We start from the raw sequence: 16,987 nt of genomic DNA, 5'->3' as shown, positions 1-16,987 counted from the left end.
GAATTGGGGTTGGAAATCAGGAAGCGAGCTGTGACGCTGGGTCTTGTGCCCACAGAAAGGCGAGTCCTACCGTGAGGCTGCAGCTCCCCAGCCCTGCGGCTGGGGCTTGGTCTCCTCACCCTGGATTTGGAGGACGAGAGGTGAGTTATCCTGCCATATCTCTGCTGGTGTGAGGACACCTGCGTGCTGTGACCCCCCAGCTGAGACCCAGGGAACTCATTTCCTCAGATGCCCAGGTTGTCCCTTGTTAATGCACCTTAATTAAAAGGTCCCGTGTCCTTCTGCATGTCTTTCTAGGAGCAGTGAAGTGCCTGACCCCAGCGCTGCTGCAGTCCCAGCCTGCCTGTTCGCTGCTCGCCCTGCCTGATGGAGCCAGCGCTGGCAGAGGACTCTCCTCGAGGTGGCCGGCTGAGCCCAGCACAGGAGCGCTAGTGGGACGTGGATAGCGGCGTGTGCCACCCTGGGAGGGACGATGGCTCAGGGCACTGGGTGCATCAACAGTGATTACAAGGATTTGGAGTGGAGCGCCGACGCCGGGGAACGGGCCAGGCTCCTGCAGAGCCCCAGCGTGGAGACGGTACCAAAGAGTGGAGAGAGCCAAGGAAATGGTCTGGGGGCCACGTCAGCTTTGGGAGCCATCTTCATCGTAGTCAATGCTGCCCTCGGCGCTGGACTGCTCAACTTCCCAGCTGCCTTCAACATGGCTGGTGGCGTGGCCGCAGGCATTGCGCTGCAGATGGTGAGAGGATGGGGAAGGGACAGTCCCCTGTCCCACCCTGGGAGGGGGCATGGGGATACATGTGGAGCCCCAGAAGGGTTTCGGGGAGGACCTGGCTCCTGGGAAGAAGCCCTGTTGTGCGATGTGCACCATAGATGCTCAGTGTGTTTCAGGGGTGACTGCCCAGGGTGGCTTTGGGCACCTTGTCATGCTGTTGCCTCAGTGTCCCCTCCCTGTCTCCTCCTCACCCCAGTGCATGTTGATCTTCATTATTGGAGGCTTGGTCATCCTGGCGTACTGCTCACAGGCCAGCAATGAGCGGACCTACCAGGAGGTTGTGTGGGCCGTCTGCGGGAAGGTGCCTGGCGTGCTGTGCGAGGTGGCCATCGCCATCTACACCTTTGGCACCTGCATTGCTTTCCTCATCATCATTGGAGACCAGGAGGACAAGAGTAAGTGTGTCCCATGGGGAAAAAAATAACTCATTGCTATCCCTTTGGCTGGCAGGGGACAACCTGACCTCCCCAGTTGTCCCCACAGTCATTGCTGCTCTGGTGACGGAGCCCGAGGAACCTGGGAGCAGCCGCTGGTACATGGACCGCAAGTTCACCATCAGCATCACCGCCTTCCTCCTCATCCTTCCCCTCTCCATCCCCAAGGAGATTGGCTTCCAAAAATATGCCAGGTGGGTGGGGAGAGCCCTCCGGGGCTGGGAGCTGAGGTGGCCCAGCCAGCACCCACCTAAGCACGGTCCCAGGGGACTGGGAGCGGAAATGCCGTGGTTCTAGTACTGTATCTTCCCACTCACCCCTGAGGGGCTGGACATCTCCTCCTCTGCCTTCCCATGCCTTGGTTTCCTAATCTGGGAAGCAGAGGAGCTGCTGAGCACCATGCGGCCACAATGTTGTATGCTGGGGCTTGCGTCCCTCCCTTCTGCTCGCTGGAGGAAGTGGGGAGAGCTGTTTTCAACTGGGTTGGCCCCTGTCTTTGGAGTTGGCCATCCAGCAGAAAGGAGAGCCAGTCCAGGGTCCCTGGGCCAGGTGGTCTGCAGGCCAGCCCTGCTCCAACAAGCATCTTGGTGTAACCTGGTTGCTGGAGCTGGACCAGGGCTACTACGGAGTGTCACTTCTTTAACACTCACCTCTTTCTCCTGCCCAAAACCCAACCCATCCCCTTGCTGGCAGGTCTGCCACTCACAGCAGCACGAGACAGCCCCCGAGCACAGCAGGAATGCTTTGGCCTCTGCTCTGGGGACAGCAGGTGACAGCGCCTGGCATATTCCCGTGGGAAGGGTCAGCGGGGGTGGTCCTGATGGGGAGGAGTGGGGTGGTCTGGGCTGTGCAGGGAGGAAGATTGGGCTGGAGAGGCTGGGAGAAGACCCTCCATGGAGCAGGGAGGCAGCACACTGATGGTCTCCTGTCCCCTCTTGCAGCTCCCTAAGCGTGATTGGCACCTGGTACGTCACGGCAGTCATTATCATCAAGTACATCTGGCCTGACAAGGAGCTGGTGCCTGTGGAGATCCCCACCAGGTGAGTGCCAAAGACACAATGCTGACAGTGGCCATCACAGCAGTGCAGAGCCAGGCAGGGGTGTGGGAGTGCAGGCTGCAAAGACTGGGGACAAATCCTTCACAAGTCCCATCCCTGGCCCTGGGGACGCTGCATGTTGCTGCAAGAAGCTCCCAAGTGGATGCATCTCTGCATATTTCAGAAGAGCAGGCGGTGAAGGAGAGGAAAAAGACCTCTTGGAGATCCCCATGGCTCCATTGCAGGTTTGGAGGAGAGCTGATTAAGCTCTGATACAGCCAGGCCCAGAGTTCTCAGCACAGCCCCTGTTGCTTGTCCCCTCCCTCATGATTTGTGGACATTTATGGACCCAGTGCAGGCAGTGGAAGTTCTAGGGCAGAGCAAAGTTTAGACCAGCACTGCCCAAGTAGATTCTTATTTTTTTACTGATACTTTTGGTTTTGTAAGTTCTCAGTTTTGGCTGGTTCTGTCTCAGTGAAAGGCCCTATTCTTCAGGGAGTGCCAGGTCCGAGGAAAACCTTGTTCCATGCGAAGGCATCGTCCTGGGTGGGGGGACGTGGTAACAGCAGAGGAGTGAGCTCACCACTGAGCACCCCTGGGGTGCTGGGCTGGGGGTGTGGGGGGCCCTGGTCCAACCAGTGGATATTTCTCTCCTACCAGCCCCTCCACCTGGATGGCCGTCTTCAATGCCATGCCCACCATCTGCTTTGGGTTCCAGGTAAGGCCACGAGCCCAGCGCTCCCCTTCCCACCCTGCAGCTGCCTGGGTGGGGGACCAGCATGGTCCAGGGATGCTCCCCTGGGTGTTCAGCCAAAAGCCTCCCCGTGTGCTCACCGCACAGTTTTGCGAGGGGGCTGAAGCCAGTTTAGTATCTCACCACCCCTGGATGGAGACGGATCAATTTTATCCCAACTGGGAAGTCCAGGGCAGCCTGGCCCCTGCTTTTCTTCCCCAGTGACAAACACGGGGATATCACAAGTGGGATCCCACGTGGCTCTGTGTGACTCCAGGTCAGCCCATTGTGTGTCCCTGCTCTCTCTCCATGTTCCTGGCAGTGCCATGTGAGCAGCGTGCCCGTCTTTAACAGCATGAAGCAGCCAGAGGTGAAGACCTGGGGGGCGGTGGTGACAGCAGCCATGGTGATCGCTCTGTTCGTCTACACGGGCACTGGTGAGCAAGGGGATGCCGTGTGAGTGTGGCATCAGAGGGGTCCTCAGAGGGGCTGTGAGCTTCTGGAGGGCAGGGACCCTCTGGTCAGCAGAGGGACAGCATGGGAAGGGAGTGGAGTCTGTCTAACCTGTGCTGCGATGTGCCCTGTGCCATATCCATCCAAGTCTGGTACCTCAAATGCACGTGCAGGAGGCTCGTCCCTGTCCCCCACTGACTGCTCCCTTCCCGGCAGGCGTCTGTGGCTTCCTGACCTTTGGGGCCAGCGTGGAGCAGGACGTCTTGCTGTCCTACCCCTCCAATGACATCCCTGTTGCCCTTGCCCGGGCCTTCATCATCCTCTGCGTGCTGACGTCCTATCCCATCCTGCACTTCTGTGGCCGGTGAGCGCTGGGAGAAGGTAGGGGCTGGTGTGGGCAGGAGGAGCAGCGTGGAGAACCCCCCCTGCCCTGGGTCTGTGCCCACAGGGCTGTTTTGGAGGGTCTCTGGCTCCGCTACACTGGGGTGACGGTGGAGGAGGATGTGGTTCGAGAGCGGAGGAGGCGCCTGCTTCAGACCATCAGCTGGTTCCTCTTGACCCTCCTCCTGGCTCTCTTCATCCCTGACATCGGCAAAGTCATCTCTGTCATTGGGGGCTTGGCCGCCTGCTTCATCTTCGTCTTCCCAGGTAGGGCACCCTGGGATGCTCAGGGGCCGGTGGAGGTTTCTTGGCCTTGTGTCTCGAAGGGGGTGGGAGCAGGATGGAGACACAGGAACTAGGAGGCCTTTAGAGAAGGACAAAAGTGTGGCATGAGGTCGGTCAGCAGCCCAACTATTTTGACAGGACTCTCTGCTCTGTAATGGCAAGTGTGGCTCCCTGGCTTGTGGGGTGTCTGCTCAGTCCCCAGGGGACAGTCCTTATCTAGGTCTAATTTGCCTCCCCTGCCTTTCAGGGCTCTGCCTGATTCAAGCCAAGCTCTCCGAGATCCAAGAAACCAGGGCAATCAGGTAACCAAAACGTGCTTCCTCTCTCCCTCCTTCCCCTGTGGATATTGGGGTGAAGGTCTCCTCTAAACGTGCCCTGTCCTCCTGCATCCACAGCTGGTGGGCCCAGGTCAGCTATGGGGTGTTCATGGTCACCCTCGGAGCCTTCATCTTCGGACAGACCACTGCCAACGCCATCTTCGTGGATCTCACAGCCTGACTCCTCTTCCAGGCTGGACCGTGCTGCTGCTGCTGAGGGGATGCAGATTTCCCCTAGGACCAAAGGGAAGTGGGGAGAAAACACATTGGTGTGTTGGGAAGAGCCAAGAGGAGTGTTATAATCTGGGGTTTAGCTGAAAGAGCCCTGCAGTGGTTTGTATCTTGTTGTCTTAACACACCAGGCAGTCAGGCTTCTCCTCTCAACCCTGACTCCCTGGTGAAGCGAGAGCATCGCTACAAGGGGACCTGTAGTCCAGGTCAAGCCCTTTCTGCCCCTCCGGGGTAGACATCACCACCGTAGACATCACTAAGGGGTCGTGGCTGGGCTTTGCAAAGGCATGCTGCTCTCATCCGTATACCCCTGTGCTGGTGGAGCTCCTCTCCACGGCTTAAACTCCTTCTTCCAGCGTTGGGGGGAGACAGTGTGTCTTGCACAAAGGGAACTAGGAATCATGTTTATCAAACAGGTTGATGTCCCCATAGTCCTCTTCTGTATCAGTGCTTGGTTTGGCTTGAACTCAGCTTTCTCGTGGCTCATCTCGCCCATCTCCTGCCCTTACTCTCGCATCTCCCTCCATCTGGGCTGTGCTTTCTCTTACAAACTGGGACCATCACCTTCACCCTGATTTTTTTTTATTTTGGAGGATCAGGATGACCCCAGGGTAGGGACACACCAATGTTTCCCTTGCCAGGGGTTGCTCGCTCGCTAGAGAAGGTGCTGTGGCTGCATTGACCTACTGAAGACACTACGCTAGAGCAAAGTTCTGCTCCAAATTTCCCATCCTTTTCTTCCAGGAGGTGTCCAGGGAATGGGACTGGGCCAGATGTAGGTTTTAAGGGATGCTTTGAGGATAAAGCAGTCAGTATTAATCCATTTTGTTTCCTTGGTTGTTTACACTCTCTGTGGCTGGTGTTGCTCTGGGCTGTCCCTCTGTTGCTTGCCTGGATGATAGTTTCGCTTCTGCTTTCACTGGGTTGAGCAGTTGCTCCAGCTGTAGATTCAGTTGGAGGAGTTAAACTTCAGAGCAAACTGCTCTTGTTCGGTCTTTGAGTTCCCTTGTTCCTTGTTTGGCTTCTAAAGCCCTGGCGGAAGAAGGAATTCATGTGTATCTATCGCTGCATCTGTGGTGAGGGTCCAGCCCAGCTTTGTGCACCCCCTGGCTTCTGCCCTCCTGCATCTTCTGGAAGCAGCCCCAGTTGTCGTGGCGGGCAGGTGAACCATGGTCTGCTTCCGTACTTCTCACCATGGCTCTCTCCCTCTGCGAGCAGTGGCAGTGGGTGGGAGGACAGCACGTGGGCGTTTCCCCACGTGGAAACCTTTGGTCTTTCCCTGCTAACGCTTGCTGCGTGTAAATGGGGACCTCCTTGGGACAAGGTGGGGAGACTCAGATGGAGAAGGAGGAAGAAAAGCCACAAGCACAGCATGAATGTTTGAGGGACCCTGTGAAAGCAGAAGTCTCTTCTGCCTTCCCCAAGGCACCTCCAACCTCTGTGCCCTCAACTTTTGACAAAACCAGGCTCCAGCAAAACCCCCATTCTTATGGCACTGGCTGCCTCCCGAGCCCCTTTGCCCAGCTTCTGCTTGAGAGCAGGCGCTGGGGCTTGGGGGACCCTTTGGCATAAAGAAGAGGGTGCCCACCCCACCACCACCCAACCCTGCATCCGTGGATGCAGGGAGCACAGTCACCTCCAGTGGAGCCCAGCAGAGATGCTGGAGGCTCAGCAGGTGCCAACGCCGCAATGCCTTTCAGTGCCTGGAGAGGGGTTTGGTACCCAGCAGGTTTTGTGACTGGCTTTCCTGAAGGTGTGCTGGGCACGAGGAGGTCCCATGGCCGAAGCAGAGGCAGACATTATGTTCCACGTCTTTGGTTGTCACCTGGGGAGGTGCTGGGCTCCCTCGATCGCCCGGGGGTTCTGCGTGGCTGGGGGCAGGAGAGGTACATAGGTGCTGTGGCCGTTTCTCTGTTTGCCTTACCGCTCCCCAGACTGTTTACAAACACCGGCCTTTTTAAATGTATTTTCTACATGCAGAAAGCGGGGGGACCTCAACTCAATAAAAGTGATGTTGTGGTGTGTGCACCAAGCAGGCACGAGGTGGTTTCTTGCAGGGCTGAAGCTGTGTCCCAAAACACCAGCCTGGCTCTCCAAAGCTTAGTGGTGGATGGCGTGGGGCCAGGGGTGGCTTTTGGTGCTGACCCCATGGTGGCTGGTGGTGGGGTCCCGTGCCAGAAGCGAGGCCTCATCGTCTTCCTCAGGCCTCACAGTCTGGGATACCCTTGTACCCGGGTCTGGGGGATGTCAAGGCAGGTCCTGGGGGTCCTGATCTCGGTGTTCGCACCCTGGGGTTGGCGGGCAGGTGCAGGTTGGCTGAGGCGGACGGGAAGGGCCTGTTCTGGGGTTTCGGGGCGAGGGGAGGCGGCCTCGGCCATGCGGGGGTCCCAAAGTTTCCTCTCCGGGACAGAGGCTGGCGAGCGGGGAGCGTGCAAATGGAGGGGGGAGTTCGGGGCAAAATGGCCCCTACAGAGGCTCGGGGGCAGGCTGGAACCTTGCGGGGCCAGTGGACGGGGCCAGGGGACGGGGCCAGGGGACACGGCGTGGGCCCACGCTAGGGCCAGCGCTGGAGGCGACGCGCTACCCGGCCCGCGCCGCCATCTTGGGGGGGGGGGTGGGGTGGGGTGTGTATGTAGCGCCTGGGGCTGTACCAAGGCAGCGCGGGGGGAGAGGCGCCACTGCCAGGGCCCGTACCATTGCGCTGCGCGGGGAGGCACTGTACCTGGGGCCGTACCACCGCCCGAGAGGGGAGGGAGGGCGTGGCGAGGGGGCGGGACGGACCGCACCACTCGGGGAGGGGCATCCCTGCCTTTGCCTCCCCCCCCCCCCCCCCCCTTCCTCAATGACTCCGCGCGCCCTTTGGCGTTCACCGCTACTTCCTCTTCCTGCCCCACCCCAGCGCAGCGCCCCGCGCTCATTGGTCGGCCTTGCCAGCCCGGGTTTGCCGCTGGTGCGCATGCGTGGGCCGAGAGGTCTGTCACGCTGATTGGCTAAAACGGTAGGAAGGACTCCGGCCGCTCTCGGCCAATGGGCGGCGGCTCTGCCTCCGCGAGGAGGGCCGGGCAAGGGCGGGGGGAGGACGGCAGGACGTCCCCCCAGAGGTCGCGCCGCGCTGATTGGGCAGGTGGCCTCCGGCCCTGCGCTCTGATTGGGGGAGCACCACGCCAGGGGGGCGGGAGGCTCAGCGGGAGCCCCTCCTACCCGCGCCCCCGCTGCCCCCCCCCCCCCCCCGCTGGCGTGCCGCGAGGGGACGGGGGAGGGGAAAGGCCGCGACGTGAGCGCGCGACCCCATCCGCCATTTTGTAGCGAAACGGAGGCGGCGAGAGGATAAAAGCGCGAACGGCCCCAGCCCGGTGCCTTGCTCTGGCTCCCGTACACCGCTGAGGTGAGCGGTGCCCGCCTTGCCGAGCACAGCCTTGGCAGCCCCGCGGGTGGGCTGCGGGAGGGGAGGCGGGGCGTGGGAACACCGGAGCCTGGGGGGCGATGGGGGTCGTGGCCGCGGTCTGGCCACGGGGGTGGTGGGCGACGGTGTAGGCCGCGGCGGGGCCGGGCGACGGGGGTTGGCGGGGCCGGTAGAGGGAGCCCGCCTTGCCTGCCGTTTCCGGGGTGCGTGTGGCGCAGCCTGCGGGGCCCCGGCGGCCTGGCATGGCCTGGCCTGGCCTGCGCCGCTCCTCGTCCCGGCCTTCGCCTCTGCCGCCGCCGCCCGTTTCTTCAGCCGGCGTCCCATCGACAGGAGGAGTAGCCGAGCAAACTTCGAAGGGCTTTACCTCGGCGCGGTGCGGGCCGGTGATGGCTCGGGGCGGAAGCCGTGAGTGTTTTCAGGTCCGTGAGTTGCCGCCTGTGGCTCTCGGTGCAGGGAGGAGGGCTTTGGCGGCGGCAGGCTGCACGGGATCGTTCCGAGGTGCTACGGAAATCTTCAGCTTTTTGGCTGTTTTCGTTTCTCTTCCTCGTCTGCTTTTGGAGCCTTGATCGTGACAGGTGGAGCTCCGAGAGACTCTGAAAGAGGCCGGTGCTGGGCCTGCCCCTGAGTGTGGCACCTTCAGAAGATCGGCATTGTGACTTACCTAGAGAAAACAAGTAACCTGTGAACAGTGAGCTACAGTAAATAATGTTGTGACATAATCTCCCTGTAGACCGCATAGAAGAAATGCTTCTCGACGCTGCCCTCTCATTAAGAACACACTGCCCAGTAAAATGGACTTGCTTGTTTTGAAACTAGAAGTAGCAACAGTTGGCTGTTTTGACAGATGCTGTATTGTTAGAAATAGCTCCTTTGCAACAGCTCTCTAACGCAAAGTGGGACTGTGCTCTCTTTATACAGTAAGCTTACTGAGAAGTCATAGTTTAATTTCGACAAACCACAAGCAGTTTGGACTGTATTTACAACAGAAGTGAGATAATACTAAAAAACACAAAACAGGTCACCTAGTCTTTTGGTATGTCATGAGAAACTGTCTGTTTCTGAATCCTACTTGATAGGAGGAAGCATTACATCTGCTCTCAGGGAAGCATTTTTTTTCAAGTGGGGAACAAAACAGGTATGACACCTGACAAGTAATTCTGGGTGCACACAAGTGTTTCCTGTTTCTAAGGTAACTACATTGGCATTGACTAAAATTACAGGCAGGATGAGTCCGGCTGAGGTGACTGTCTTGTAAACAGGAAACAAATTTAGCTGGTAATAGACTTGTTTGTCCTTTCTAGACTTGTTATTGTCTTGATTTTTCTGCCCTTATGCTTTTAAGTTTGCTGTTAACTGTTGATCGTATTGGCCTCGTGTCTCCAAACCAAACTGACAACATACTTGCTGTCTGTCCTCTCTAGAGAAATACCTGATCCTGTTTATCCTTCTAGCGTAGTAGTTCATCTTTAACTGATGCTGAAATGGCTGCTGGTGGTGTTCAGTTGAGTAAGTGGAAGAGAAACCGTGCAAATATAAGTTAGGAAAAGTGGACAGTGATATTTTGTGACCCTGTGATGGGGTCATAACTCAATAGTATTGGGAGTTCTTACTACTGAGAGTCACAGCTGAGGACATTGCTGATTTAGCAAGGTTTCTCTTTTGTTCTGTAACCATTCCTACTGTTATAAATGCTGCAGTTCTCCTTTGCTTTTTGAAATGGCATTTAACTGTTCTAAAACACTTTCTGGATGGGAAAACAGCACGGAGCCTTTGCGAATGCGTCCCTATGTTTCCTTCCATTCCCTCCAGCAGCAGCTTTATCCTGCAGTGTTTGACTGAAGGGGAAGTGGGAAGTGAGAGTTCCATGGTTTTTTTTCTAAATGATCCTAGTTGAGATGTGGAAATGCCTGAAGCAGCTGTGTCATGATTGATGCATGCCTGATATATTTGAGGTAGGTTCCAAACCTGAAACTTAACTGGCCTTGGTGTATGGGAACAGACATATGTTCAACTGCTCTCTGTAAACTAAAGTTACCATGTCTGATCAGCACTGTGGCTTCCAGTTGACTGGAATTGTCTGCAGTTTTCCAGTACATGGATGGTTCAGTGGTGTTTCTACTTGTGAACACCTAAATTTGAATAGGTCAAATTAATCAGGAGCTTATTTTACTGTTAATATGAATTACACTGTAAGTTCTTTCTCTCTGTAGATTTCAAAATGGTAGAGACATCCTGAAATCTAATTTAACTGTGGTATGATTCAAAACCCCCTTTCCCCCTTGGGGAGGGCTGCTTATGTGGGGCTTTGGAGAGGTGTGCTGCTCTGCCATGTGTTCTGTTTGTGGCTGGGTTTGAGAGGTGTGTAAGAGACCGTGTTGTGAATAACAGGTTTGATAGTGGTACTTTCAGCATGTTTTATATGGCAGGTTTTGACAGGAGTTTAGAACCTAATCAGCAAATGCATTGCTGTTTCTGTCACTTCAGCTGTTTTATCTTCCATGCACAGTACACATGGCCTGAAATCTTTACAGCCCTTGAAACCCAGTGGGAGTAGTTCCTTACCTCTGCAAAATACTAAAAAAATCCAAAGTTCAGCTTAAAGTCATTTTGAAGTGACTTTCTTTGTAAGGCTGTTTATGAATTTGTGGAAGACTTCAGGTTTGTCCTCTTCAGCAGGAGGGCTTAGTTACTCCTAGTGATCTCCTTCAGGTTGCAAATTTGTCTGCAAATTTAAGTTTTTGTGGTAAACTGCTAGCTGAAGCCTGACTTTTTCTGAGCCTGTGAAGATGGCAGGTTTGACCTATGGACTGAAAGCTTCTTGAATTGTTGAGGCCAGTGTAGGGAGATTCGTTCCCACTAAGAATATATGCATCTAAAAATAAAGTCTGCTTTGCATAGCATTCATAGCTTTCTTAATCAGTGTTGTAGAAATTGAATTTTAGCCTTGCACTGAATGACCAGAGATACCCGTGGACTGACACCTTCTGGGAAGGGCTCCCATAGTTACTCTGATTTTATACACTGCTGTAAGTTAGGTCGCACCATTTGAACCTCTGAAATGCTGTTGGTTTGGTGCTTGTGAGAGCTGTCAGGATTTTTCTGTGTGTCAGGATACATAGTGTGCGGACCATGTATTTAGAACATAAACAGGAAGCTGCTTCCTTCAGCTATTGTGTTGTGTCCTTGAGTCGTGGTGTCGGCTCAGGTTTTTGTTCTGCTTCCTTGAAAGGGAAAATCCCATTTTGACCCCACGTGGGTTCTCTGGTGGCACTGCCACATTTTGCAGTTAAAAAGTGGCAAAGCTTGATGTGCTCCTGTGCAGTTAAAGCACATTGAGATGGTAGGCCCTGCTTTTCTGGGGAGAAGGCAGTGATGCTGATGAGATCGGATGGTCAGTGTCAGTGCTCTGCTGGGTGCTGTGTGGCAGCAGGGAGGGTCAGATTTATGTCTGAGCCCAACTCAAGAGTTCCAGTACCTAAAAACTTAATCTTTGAGTGGACTAGATGTGATTGCTTTGCTGTTTGTATTGGTCTGGGGAGCAATACCCAGACAAATGCGGTTCTTCCTAGGGGCCTGAAAGGCAAACTCTGAGACTTCTGTTATTGTCTTAAAAATGTCTTAAAATGTCTTAATGTCTTAACAAATCAGAGTTCTGGGTTGTGTCCTGTTCTTGAGTCCTGAGTTCAACCAGCTCTTGAGTCCTTCAGGCTGGTTGCTGAAATCTGGTACTCTGAGAGGGACTGAATTCCCCTTGGCAGCTGCTTGTGGTGGCTTATGTGGGTGTAAGTACTGTGTGTGGTGGTCTGTCTGCTTAATTTTTAACAAATGCTTTTCAGGAACTTTGCATTGGTCCAGTATGTTAAACCTTGCCCATAAGAACATCTTGGAGAGCATGTACTTGCCATGTTCAGGGGCACTTTCTCAATTATTCCAAAAGTGGAAGTATTTTTGTTAAAGGTGCTGTGCTGCTGAGAAACTTTAACTTTTGTGCCTATCCACCCTACAAAGCTGTTTTACAGTCAGTGGGCTTTTAAACCTGTAAATAAAGGTAACGAGGTGCTTGTCAGCTTGTCAGAGGTGCAGAAAAGAAAAATTGGAAGTTTTCTCTAATTCTTTTTTCTGCATTTTAAACATGCTCTGAAATTCTTTCATAGCACAACTGCCTTGTCATTGAAGAATGCTTTCAATATTACCACTTGAAAATTTCTTTTTCAAGAAATGGGAGGTTTTTTTGTGTAAGTAGCCTCTTATATAGAGTACGCAGGGTTTTCTTTGGCATATTGAAAGTCTGGAAGTCGGTTGATTTCACTTTCCTTACAAATAGTTTACCCATGTTTTTATTTAATCTTAATAAACTTTTCCAAAGAGCAAAATGGTCTTCATTGCCTCTGATGGGATTTGTTGCTCCTGATGTTTTAAAGAGGAGGCAAATGTTAAACAAGCTGTAGTTCTAAGTGTGAGTCAAAGCCTTTGTATAAAGAGAGAGGGCGGGGGGAAGAGTTCTAGTTCTGTCCAGCACAGACTTTTTAGCTTGCCTTGGTGCTGTTCCTCTTCAGCCCTTGCAGAGGGATGGCCAACACATCAAGCTGGGCTGTTGCCTGGGCTGCTTTCTGAACTGAGCTGCCCTAGCTGTTGAGCGTGCCAAGTGAACGCATCCCTGTGCTGTCCATCTCAATGATGAGGCAAAAATTGTGTACTGGTGGTTTTCGCTGTACAGCCAAGACTGTAAAGCCATAATTTTTATTCTGAAGAAGGGATCTTCAGACTCTCGGCATGAAGCCTGGTGACCTTTGTGTTTTGATCAAGTAGAGCTTCACAACAGTTACTCTCCAGCTTGATTCCACCTCTGATAAATCACAGTGCTGCTTCTCGGGGCAGCTTACGGCTTCCTTTGGGACTCCTCAGGCTGTTGTTTATGCAGGACTTGCTTTGGGATGCCGTTTTATCACATTGGCAATCTGTAATTTCACAGATGAGATGTCAAGTGCCAAGTTCTGTGTTGTCATAGACATTTATTAAGTGGCAAGCTCTGCTGTTGTAGCTCACTGGAAAGCTGTTTTTGTATAAGCCAAATGTTAGGATTAGTTTATTGCAGTTCTTTGTGTGTGTTGCTCATTCACAATTGCTTGTTTTGGTGTGTACGGTTGAGTGCAATACTACTTTGATGGTAGTGAGGCAACATACTGCAGAGATGGGTAAAAAGCACATTTTATTTTTTAATAAACTGGTGATTGATGCTTTGAATGATTCTGACCTCTGCTGCTGTGTAGTATCTGATTCATTATGCATCTCATTTTCTTCTTTCTCACAGTGCTGAAAGGATAGTAATTCTGACTGAGCTGTTTCCTAGCTCTTTCAGACTGGCAAGATGCAGAAATGAATAAATGTGGTTGGGTAGTGTGGAAACAACTAAACTTGTGTTGTGGAAACTTAATAGTACTTCTTTTTCCTTGTGGGCATAGCTTAACTGACATAAACCATTCGACATAACTACCAAACATGCCCATATTACTAATTTCTTTGTTAAACTTTATTGTTCTTGTTTTACCATGTTAGCTTGTAAGCAAAAAAAAAAAGCTCCCAAGCATAATGCTGAGTTCTTTAGGATTTAACTTTCCACCGTGTAGTGTTCTGGTGGAAGTAGGAAACATGGAAAAACCATTACCTGTTTTTAACAATATATAAACTTAAGCTTATTTTTTTAAATGAAAAGAAAAAAACAAATCTGAAAAGCTGACTTTAAATTAATTGGTAGTGTTCCAGAGCAAGTTAACAGCAGTGCCTAGAATGTAGCTGTGAACTTTAACATAATGCTGTCTTTCAGGTGCCATGTTTCAGAACAGTGGAAGACAACTGAGAAAGAAGAGCTGAAGAAAGTAACACAGACCAGATACAGGCTAATTGGGGGAAAAAAAATTAACCTGTCTCTGAGGTGACTAAAGGGGAATAATGGTGATTTTGCGCCGGGCTCGGCCGCCTGCTTCCGCCCCAACCAGCAATGAATCTTGACTCGCTCTCGCTGGCCTTGTCTCAAATCAGCTACCTGGTGGACAATTTAACTAAGAAAAACTACCGAGCCAGCCAGCAGGAAATACAGCATGTAAGTAAACCAATGATGCTACGGAAGACATTTTGGGAAGAAAAAATGGGAGAGTCAAATGAATTTTGTCGTCTTGTACTCTGCGGTGCTTTCGTGTGCATTATTGTGTGCTGTTTTCTGTGTCATTGACAATTGCAGCTCGTGTGTCTGATATTCCAGTTGGTTTCGTCTGTCAGGTCATGGAATATGGCAGCTCAGAGCTGAGACCAGTATTAACTTTGTAGTTGAACATGGGGATTAGCTGCTGCTCTTGGAGGGTGGTATGCAAAGCTTTCCTAACTCCTTTGGGTTAAATCTTTCAGCTTTTGTATGTTCCGTAGAGCACTGATTGGGAGAGGGAGGAAATGTATATGTTTACTGTTCAGATTTGTTGCACTGAAGGTGTCAGCACGTGGTTGCTTACATCTAAATGCTTTCACTTAGCCTCAGATGGATTTTTTTGTTCCTCATTTGATGAAGTGTGACTTGGTGGTGAAGCCAAGCTGACTGTCTTGGCCCTGGCTTTTCAGAAGGCAGGCAGAGCAACTCCAGATAGAAATACAAATATCGAAGGTCTGGGCAAGAATTCTGGTTCAACTGACCCTTTTAAAAATAGCTCTGACTAGCAGGATGGACTGAAAAGCGTTATCCACAGAGGAGTGCTTTGGAGGAAGTGCATGTTACTGAGCCAGTTTTAGAAACTGGTTTAGTTCAGTTCCCAGCAGACAGCTGGGCCAGTTAAATTTTTTTTTAATACACTAGTGCAGTCCTGCAGTGATTTGAATCAGATTAGGAGGCTGGAGGCCTTAAGCAGAGTGAGTTTCTGGAAACAGTTGACTTTTTAGAAGTGCATTTGTTATTTATCTTCAGGTGTGAGGGGGTGATTTCAGCCATATTCTCTGCTTAAAATGATCCTGCAAGCCGTGGAGATGGGATATCTATCTTGTAACTCTTGTAAAGTTCCCATGGTTTTGCAAGTTCAGTACTTGGGGCGGGGGGAGGCTCATCTGAGATCACACTGTCCTTTCCATCTCTGTTGGCTTCAACAGATGGTTTTTGCAGGAAGGGGTGACTGAGGCATGACTTGTGGATCTGTCATGAGCACTTACATAAAGGATAATAAATATTTCTTTGATTTGAGAGAAGATGTGGTTGATCTGCCATTCGGTTGGAATAGAGATCTCTAAAATGGGGGTGAATTCCTCATCCTTCAAGGCATGTCTCAGACTCACTGTGGTGAGAGCCTGGAAGCTGATCTGTGGAAATGGCTGGTTTGTGTATATTTGGTTATAAGGCAGATTCAGGAATTCAAGACTAAATTCCTAAAATCTGTGATCCCTTGTCTTTTTTTTTAAACTTCCTGGTTTTACTTCACTTCTATAGTTGCTAGTATGATTTTTCCTGAGATAGTTGAAGAGATTCTATGTGCCTGCCTTAACTCTTTGTCTCACAGTATGCTGCTTGGTGTAAATTTTTGGCATAATTTGCTCAATTTTACAAAGCTTATATCTAAGCATATAGAGTATGTGGAAGACCGTACTGGTGGTAGTTCTTGTCAACTGACCAAAATGTCACTTGTGTTTAAATATACCACTCACAAGCATAGCTGTGGCAAAGACTGAGCAATTGATTTCTGCTTAAACATGCTTTCAGTAGTCGTTTAACATAGGTGATGCTTTAAGACTGCATTAAAAAACCCTAGAATGTCTGTTAAAAAAAATTATTATGCATTTGTCAGAGACGTTCTAAAGAATGGCTTCCTCTGAAATGAGTTTTTGTAGTCTCCTTTTCCTAAATTAGTAGTAAAGAGAGCCTGGTTGGAGAGGAGGGAAGGACTTTGTGAACACATTTATCTAGAAAAGCAAAACTTTCTGGATCTAGAAAAGCAGAATTATTTTTGATCTAAACTGTGTTAGCCTAAAAAAAATCCAGCTAGGCTCTGTGTAATAAATCCAAAGATGGATGGCTCAAACTTTATCTAAATCACAGACTGGTTGAGGTTGGAAGGGACCTCTGGAGGTCATCTGGTCCAACCTCCTGCTCAAGCAGGGTCACCCAGGAGTATGTCTGGACAGCTTTTGAGTACCTCCATGGATGCAGCCTCTTTGGGCAGCCTGTGCCAGTGCTTGGTCACCCTCATGGTAAAAAAAACAAACAAAACCCCAAAAAAACCCACAAAAAACCCCAACAAACAAACAAAACCCACAAAAACCACCCCAAACCAATCAGTCTTTACAGATTATTTTATCACTGGGTACACTGTCTTGTAAATGTGCAAGAAGGCTGCCAATACAAAGGTTTCTTTCAGCTCTTTCTACAAGAAAACTGTCAATTCTCATTCCCTGTTTCCTGGAAAAGCTTTCATGCAAATGTGGTTAAAGTTGAAAGATGCTACAATGCACTTCTGGCGATGACTCTTTCCCTTCCTCCCCATATGTTAAATTTTCGAATTATTAACCTTCTGAACTTGCTTCTAAGAGAGGAAGCAATCTTATTCTGATGCAGAGAAGTTGTGTTGATGGCTTTAATATGTACAGTTTTCTTCTGCTTCCATCTGTTTTGCTGAGTCCATCTTGGTCATAGCACCAAATAGTTCACTAGGCGATTGATCCAGCTTCATGCTGGTCTTGTTACTGCATTTAAATCTACATATTTAATTGGGATTGCCTGAATGAATTTCCTGTTTTCTGAAGCCTGAGCTAACTAGTAGAACTTGCTGTCAAATCCATTTTGCTGCCTTCTGCACCAATCTGAGCATCTTCTTACCTAATCATGGGGGTTGGCTCCTTTGAAGACAGCACTGTCAATGTAACTGGAGTGGGCTATTTACTCTGGACTGACACACCACACCACTAGCAC

The 16,987-nt window shown here is 51.1% G+C and overlaps 2 protein-coding genes across 9 annotated transcripts in view; both read left to right on the top strand.

Annotated features, from left to right (window-relative positions):
• Nucleotides 1-472: 472 nt before the first annotated feature.
• SLC38A7 (solute carrier family 38 member 7) lies at nt 473-4,621 on the top strand. The gene is made up of 10 exons (XM_009946205.2): nt 473-739; nt 972-1,170; nt 1,259-1,403; nt 2,151-2,249; nt 2,907-2,964; nt 3,302-3,416; nt 3,649-3,796; nt 3,881-4,080; nt 4,346-4,400; nt 4,494-4,621. The coding sequence occupies exons 1-10, from the start codon at nt 473-475 to the stop codon at nt 4,594-4,596; spliced, it is 1,389 nt and encodes a 462-aa protein (XP_009944507.1). The 3' UTR covers nt 4,597-4,621.
• Nucleotides 4,622-7,928: 3,307 nt separating this feature from the next.
• Nucleotides 7,929-16,987, top strand: part of CNOT1 (CCR4-NOT transcription complex subunit 1) — a 59,974-nt gene continuing 50,915 nt past the window's right edge. For all 8 annotated transcript variants that reach the window (XM_086469210.1, XM_086469206.1, XM_086469211.1 and 5 more), the window contains exons 1-2: nt 7,929-8,031; nt 13,874-14,149. In XM_086469210.1, coding sequence (XP_086325336.1) covers nt 14,048-14,149 — 102 coding nt within the window. In that variant the 5' untranslated portion in view covers nt 7,929-8,031; nt 13,874-14,047. The remainder of the gene's footprint in view (nt 8,032-13,873; nt 14,150-16,987) is intronic.

This window comes from Leptosomus discolor, chromosome 8 (assembly GCF_034619465.1).
Source record: "Leptosomus discolor isolate bLepDis1 chromosome 8, bLepDis1.hap2, whole genome shotgun sequence".
Lineage (NCBI taxonomy): Eukaryota > Metazoa > Chordata > Aves > Leptosomiformes > Leptosomidae > Leptosomus > Leptosomus discolor.
This window is presented reverse-complemented; position numbering and strand designations above follow the sequence as displayed.